We start from the raw sequence: 7249 nt of genomic DNA, 5'->3' as shown, positions 1-7249 counted from the left end.
GGAATTATATAGTAAACAAAAACATGTTAAACAACCCAGAATATTTTTTATATTTCTAATTCATCAAAGATTTGCTTTGATGACAATTTTGCACACCCACGGCATGCTTTTCCAAAAACCTTGAGGATTTTCCCAGAGGTGTTAAGAACTTGTTGAATATTTTTATTTCACTCTCCAGTCCAACTCATCGCAAACCATCTCAAATATATTTAGGTGATTGTGGTGTCCAGGTCATCTGATGCAGGACTCCATCACTCTCCTTCTTAAACAAATATCTCTCACATAACCTAGAGGTGTGTTTATGGTCATTGTCCTATAAGAACACAAATTAAGTGCAAACTAAATTGCAAAAAAGTGTATGGCATGTATTCAGGAGCCGTCCATTCACCCTTTGTAAATCTAACAATGACACGGCAGTTAGAAGCAAAAATCTTAAATTTGGACTCATCGGACCAAAGAATAGTTTTCCACTGATCTAATGTCCATTCCGTGTGTTTTCCTGGCCCAATCAAGTTTCTTCTGCTTGTTGTTCTTCTTAGGTAATTTTTTTTTCCCGCAATTCAACCATGAAGGCCTGATTCGTGCGGTGTCCTCTGAACAGTGGATGTTGAAATATGTCTTCCACTTGAACTCCAGGAAGCCTTTGTGTAAATCTGTGGTTTCCGATGCTGGTTTATTTTAATAATTATCCTCTGCAGCAGAGGTAGCTCATGGACTTCCTTTCCCAGGAAAGTCCTCAGTCTTCATGAGAGTTTCATCATAGCCTTTGATGGTTTTGGAGGCTGCACTTGGAGATACATTACAATTTCCTAAGATTCTTCTAATTTAACAGAACATCGTTGCCATAAAGTTAGTCATCACGCCAAAATTAACACATTTTAAAATATTTGTAAATCTTTTTTATTTGCATTTCCTTCATTTGCATCTGATGTGCGTAAGATGTTCGCATTTCACTTTAAAAACACTTTCTAAAATACCTGTGAAACACCAATCTTTTCTCTGAAATGAAACGCATATTTGCGTGCGTTATGTTTTGGGAACAAGCGGCTGGGTCAAAGTTTAGCGTTTTGACCGGGGCTCCGTCTCAAATGCTACGGAAGTGCACTACAGCGAGCACTGAATAGCGGATTTATTTTTGACGCACACTACTTAGCACACTATATATACAATAGCGGGCGCATTGGGATGGAGCTTGAATTCTATTTGACTGTGGACTAAAGTGCGCGATGACGCGAAAGGTCACGTGGTTCTCAAAAAATAAAAAATAAAATATGGCTGAAGGTCCGGAGACGTCTATGGAGACAAGGTAGGAGCCGATTCTTTGCATTATTATTATTATTATTTTAAGTTTGTGATATGTTTATAACTAAAGAAATGGAGGGGAATTAATTTATTTCGCATTTCCTGTTCGTGTGGGATTAATAATCGCTCTGTTTTAGGTTGTCAGGTATCTGGTAGTTAAATAGCCAGATTCTAAATGTCCTCATGTACCCTATATTAGTAATCTGAATGTGCACCGAAGTAATGGTGCTTATACACTATTTAGTGCACTATGTAGCACCTAGGGAGCCATTTGGAACCACCATCTAGTCAACTTCTTACACAACCATGTACTTCATTTTGTTAACATTGTGTTTGTTTATTTATCTTTAATAGTAGTAACGTAGTTTAAACCCTAAATTAGATCCAATGATTGTGGACATATCTTTCTTTTTGATTCATGTTCACTTTCTTTTATTAAATAATCAACAGCACAAAAAAATCCCTCAACACCCCACATTGTCTTGGCTTCAGACTGGTCCATCGTGCTCTGGTATTTCTGCATATTCGTACTCTTTTCTACACTTTTGTCACATTCATGGAGGTGACTCTAAGGTAAATGGTAAACTTCATTAGTGCCATGCTGTCAAGGCTCTTGTTTGGTGGACTGGTGCATGCTCTCATGCAGTTTTGTCATCGCTTCATTGTGAGTCATTTGATTTCACACCTCTACACTTCCATGTCCACGTTGGCTCCTGGGTCACTGATTTTCTTCCTGCACATGGTGGACTGTGATCCATTCGCTCATTCTGATAAGAACTAGTCTAGTCATTACTGGTGTCTGCTGTCTAAAGCTCAGTCTTCCCTCTCAGTCTTCCCTCTGGCGGTTTTGTTCGGCCTAAATGTGTGTGTGTGTGTGTGTGTGTGTGTGTGTGTGTGTGTGTGTGTGTGTGTGTGTGGATGAATGCTGTGACCTGTAAGATATGTATGTGCTAAAGCATTTAAGGACCAAGTTCATATAGAAAAAGATATATATTGCAGGTCATGGGGGATCACCAGCTGGCTGCCATCATGGTGCCCGACATCCCTGTGCAAACTAGAAGAGGCAGAGCAGAGGATGCTGCAGCGTAAGTGCTGATTTATAATAGAGCCTATTATACAAAGTACCGATATATCAAAAATCAATGCTCGAGGCACATGCCGGTTTATACCTGATTTTACCATTTCTGCATTATAATGCCTAAATGGTCTACTAATTGTTTTTACCTTATCTGAGAACTTGCATATTTTTCCAGGTGTTAAATTGGCAGCAATAATGACGGTTATATTATTAGTGAGAAGTGCTGTGACTCTATATACTAGGTCCACCTCTCTTTACTGCAAAATAATAATAATAATAATAATAATAATAATAATAATAATAACCATTAAGAACGAGTAGTCTGAATTTTTATCCCCATGAAAATATGCATATTATATTTGATTGGGTAATGCTATAATGTTTGTAAGATTATGTCTTTATAGTGTCATTTTGAACTGATTTTCGATCTGCCGAACAGAAAGCATCCCACACTGCTTATAAAGAAATGGCAAGAGATTTGTACTATCCACATATTTTGGAAGCAGCTCTGAAGAAATAATCTTGAAATTAGCTTTAATAACAGTAATGTCCTACATGTAACCAGTTAAGTTTAATTTAAATTGTAAATCTTTCACTTTTCTCACTTGTCTCTGTATATTAGCCATCCACAGCAAGTTCTACAAAAAGTTTGTCCATATCTCCAGTGATAACAAATTGTGGACGCTGGTGTTCAGTGACACTAGTGTGGAGCATAAGACCCCTCTGGTGCTGCTGCATGGTTTTGGTGGTGGAGTGGGTCTCTGGACGATGAACCTGGATGCTCTGTCGCAGCAGAGGCCCGTGTATGCGCTCGACCTTCTCGGCTTCGGTCAAAGTAGCAGGCCTCATTTTAGCATCGACCCCCACGAGGCTGAAACACAGTTTGTGGAGTCTGTTGAGGAGTGGAGGGAAAAACTAGGCCTGGAGAGTGTAATCTTGCTAGGCCACAACTTGGGAGGATATCTGGCAGCAGCCTACTCACTTAAATACCCTTCAAGGTTCGCAGTTAAGTTTCATTTTGTCGCTTTGTGATCTCCATAGCTGATAATTGGTCATTTTTGTTAATCCTTAGTGGTGAGCAACACAGCTAAGTGTTATCATACATTAAACTATAACTAAAACTCCTGACAAATGTACAAAATTCATTGTTTAAATGCTGATTTCTCATTGCACTTGGGAGTATTGTGAAAATGCCAAAACAAAAATAATGAATAATGCGTGCTCACAGCAGAGCCTATATTTAATGCCACCTACGAAACTTGCAGAGCGCTGAAAATGAGTGAAATGTGAAAGCGTACCTCCTAATTTTGGTGTGTGTCAAATCTTCCAACGCTGCACCTCAGACAGTGCACCATGTCTTCCTTTTACAAGGTGCCGTTTCTTTCGTTCTGATTGAATAGCTAGTTGTGTCATTTATAAATTTGTTTTAGTTTTAGTTCATTGTTTTTATTAAATTTGTGTGAGTTTGAAATAAATGAACAGTTTAAACCCAACAGCCAATATAAGTCTGTCAAACAAGTCTACTAACTAAATGTACACACACTCAAAAGCTGCCAAAAGACACAAACTGTTTTTTTTCCTCAATATAACTGAATTTTTTGCATATTTCTATTTTAAAATGTTATTTCTATTTTTTTTTATTTTTTTTTTTATATAAGAGAAATGAGTAGATTGCTGAACAGAATTTTTCAAGCAACAGTGTTGAATTCAGTATTCACTCTACAATTTTCTGGGAATCATTGTACCACATCAGTTCTCTTTACAAATTCTGAGTGCAATGGCTTTAACTGTTAAATTTTTTTCAGTGAAGTGTATATAAGTTCTGTCATGTTTATTTGACCGTATTCAGAGTAAAACATCTGATCCTGGTGGAGCCATGGGGTTTCCCAGAGTGTCCAGAGGCTGGTGAAGAGGACAGACCCTTTCCTGTGTGGATTAAAGTTCTTGGGGCCGTCCTCAGCCCCTTCAACCCACTGGCTGGCCTTCGCCTTGCAGGACCACTCGGTAAGATGATAAAGAACAGTCTGGCATATAATGAATGCACCTCAGGCAATTGGTTCTATGTGTACTTGGCTTTCTTATAGGGTTTCCAACATTTATATTTTATGTGTAGACTTTATAATATCTGCTGCATTGAGTACACTGCTGCAAGTGACCATATGGCAATCTAACAGGTGTCTCTCTCTCAACCCCTCCCCCAGTTCCCAATAGAAATGGCAAATTAACCAATTATCTGTTGTATCGGTACTAATAGACAGTTGTGCTGTTGTTTTGAACTCTTCAGTGTTACCTCACACCCCCTGGAAGCGTTTTCTCTGCAGTCTCACATTAATACTATTTCAGTCTTTTGTTCTTATCCTCCTTTGCTTTCGGTGAAGATCAATCGAGAATGTTATGAATTCATTAATGTTAAATATATTATTGTATTCGTTGTTATAAATTCTTTATCACTATGTGGATTAAACATGTTGGGCAAAAAAGAATTGAACTAAGCATACAGTGATATGTCAAATAAAACCCTTTCACTTAATGGTCGGGAAAATTACAAAGTGATTCAAAACACACTAGGTCTTGTGCGATGCGCAGGTCTATTAGAGTGCTCGTGGGTACAGGTTTTTACAATAATCATGAGGATCCATTGTGGGGAAAAAGATGCCATAGTATATCTGTTTTAGTTAAGATGTAGGTTAGTAGGTGTAGTTAACTGCTGTATGTTACATCTTTTTCATAAAACAGGAAAAACAGTGTTCATATAAACATTTCTTCAACTAAGACAGAAGCGCAGCATCTTTTTTCTCTCCACGTTTTCAGTATGACTTCCATATATATTCACATTTCAGTTCTTTTCCTAAGTAATTTTAAATAGACTGTTAAAACTACACCAGGTTTTACCCCCCACTCCATCCTCAACAGGACACATTATCCCTCTGGAATCAGCAGCTCTGCTGATTAGGTATGCTGTTGTGTGTCTTTATGTTCTGCATGAGTTGAGATGTTGTTTTATAGTATGCCATTTTCCCACCATTCAGGTCCACGTCTAGTGCAGATTGTGCGACCTGACTTTAAAAAGAAATATACCACCTTGTTTAATGACAACACAGTCACAGATTACATCTACCACCTGAATGTCCAAATCCCAAGGTGCATTTATTTATTTCATTACAATCTAAACCTGTAAAAAGAAACAAGAATACTATTGATGTCTTGTTATTAGTTTCAACTCAAATCTTGATTTAAAATCTATTATTTTTTATGAATAATGTATATAATTTTTAACTATTATTTTTAATTAATTAATGTATAATTTATATTTAATTATTTTTTATAATATATTTCAATAATAATACTCAGACTGATATTACTGCAATAATAAACTCATAATAACGCTGTTTTTTTTAAATTATTATTATTCGTAGTGGTGAAACAGCTTTCAAAAACATGACCATTTCATATGGCTGGGCCAAGCGGCCCATGCTGCAGCGCGTTGGCCTGATTCGCAGTGACATTCCCATTACCGTGATCTATGGGTCACGCTCCAGCATAGATGGCCACTCCGGCAATTCAATCAGAGAAATGAGGCCAAATTCCCACTTGGAGTTAATCGTGAGTTCTACATTCAGCATTCACCTTACAGTGAGATTTATCAGGATTGTTTATGAGTTGATCTGAAATTTGGATTTCTCTGGTTGTTCTCTCAGATTTATAAAAGACACATTTCTTTTGCAAACGTCAGGGATTGTAAAGTGCTGCCAAAAGAGTTATCGGTTTCATTTGTACTATTTATTTTTAGGGCAGTTTTTAACAGTCACTTGTTAAAGCGTAACTATAATTCTCAAAGGATTTTCTTTTGATCACTGAAGTGAACGTGTGTATATATGTGTAAAGCTCCTATGTAGTCATTCGTTCTCCTCTCATCGGTGTCTTGTCTGTAGGCCATACGAGGAGCGGGACACTATGTATTTGCTGACCAGCCGGAGGACTTCAACCACAGGCTTCTTCGAGTGTGTGAAACAGTGAGCTGAAGGGTGATGAGGAATGGCTGTTTTTAAAAAATTAAAATTAAAAAAGGCTATTTATTAAACTCATTTTGTTCTCTCTCAGACTTAAAAAGCTGGCCAGAGCGCCTCTGTAATTCAGTATGAATTTGCATGCCGCAGTGCAGCTCTTATCACTATAGCATTTCATTCACCACTGCAGGTTTGCTGATAACTGGAATTTTTGTTTTACAGCTAACATTGTCATAATTGTGCACTTTTAGAGATTGATTTGATTGTTCCAATTTATATTCATTGTTTTTCAGTCAATAATATGAGCATTTCTTTTAATACACTTATTGATACATAGGTTTAACTGTATATATAAAGGGGCAGCAATAAGCGTAATAATTACTGTAGTATGTGGTAAATATCAAATAGGGTATAAATAGTACTTGAAATCATGATATTAAAATGTTAATTCAATCGTTGGGAACAATTAAATTCTTCTCAGGGATTTTTTTCTAACAATTAAACAGAACAAACATCAGAACAGTGACCAGTGAGTGTTCAGTCCTGTCTAAACTCAGCCATTTAAAAAGAAAAGGACGTTCTAATATTTAGGACATGTCCCTTTCTACCTCACGAATAACGTATCTTCTGCAACTATGAAACGAGAGCAGTGTTCACTGTACACTTGAATGTTTTGCGCAATCTGAGCTGTGTTTTTTACTTTTGATACACAGCTGAGGTAGTTTTTGCAAAACAAAGGTTATGTAATTCTCAAAGTATGTTTTTGTATATATATTTATTGATTCATTTTAAACCTGTGTAAATTCATGATAGTGCCAATAAGAAAGCAATCGCACTGTAATTACTGTATTAAAGTCTCAGT

The 7249-nt window shown here is 37.0% G+C and overlaps 1 protein-coding gene across 3 annotated transcripts in view; it reads left to right on the top strand.

Annotated features, from left to right (window-relative positions):
- The first annotated feature begins 1172 nt into the window (after positions 1–1172).
- The window catches only part of abhd5a (abhydrolase domain containing 5, lysophosphatidic acid acyltransferase a), a 6094-nt gene continuing 17 nt past the window's right edge, over positions 1173–7249 (top strand). Inside the window, exons 1-8 of one of the 3 annotated variants that reach the window (XM_083546898.1) lie at positions 1173–1306; positions 1753–1875; positions 2302–2387; positions 3003–3378; positions 4230–4384; positions 5410–5521; positions 5797–5983; positions 6313–7249. The exon at positions 6313–7249 is cut by the window's right edge and continues 17 nt beyond it. In XM_083546898.1, the coding sequence (XP_083403024.1) occupies positions 1272–1306; positions 1753–1875; positions 2302–2387; positions 3003–3378; positions 4230–4384; positions 5410–5521; positions 5797–5983; positions 6313–6402 (1164 nt within the window). In that variant the 5' untranslated portion in view covers positions 1173–1271 and the 3' untranslated portion in view covers positions 6403–7249. Of the gene's footprint in view, positions 1307–1752; positions 1967–2301; positions 2388–3002; positions 3379–4229; positions 4385–5409; positions 5522–5796; positions 5984–6312 lie in introns of those variants that run through there. The other 2 variants (XM_083546899.1, XM_083546900.1) reach the window with 2 other exon arrangements.

The sequence above is a fragment of the Silurus aristotelis genome, assembly GCF_946808225.1.
Source record: "Silurus aristotelis genome assembly, chromosome: 1".
In the NCBI taxonomy this organism is placed as follows: Eukaryota; Metazoa; Chordata; class Actinopteri; order Siluriformes; family Siluridae; genus Silurus; species Silurus aristotelis.
This window is presented reverse-complemented; position numbering and strand designations above follow the sequence as displayed.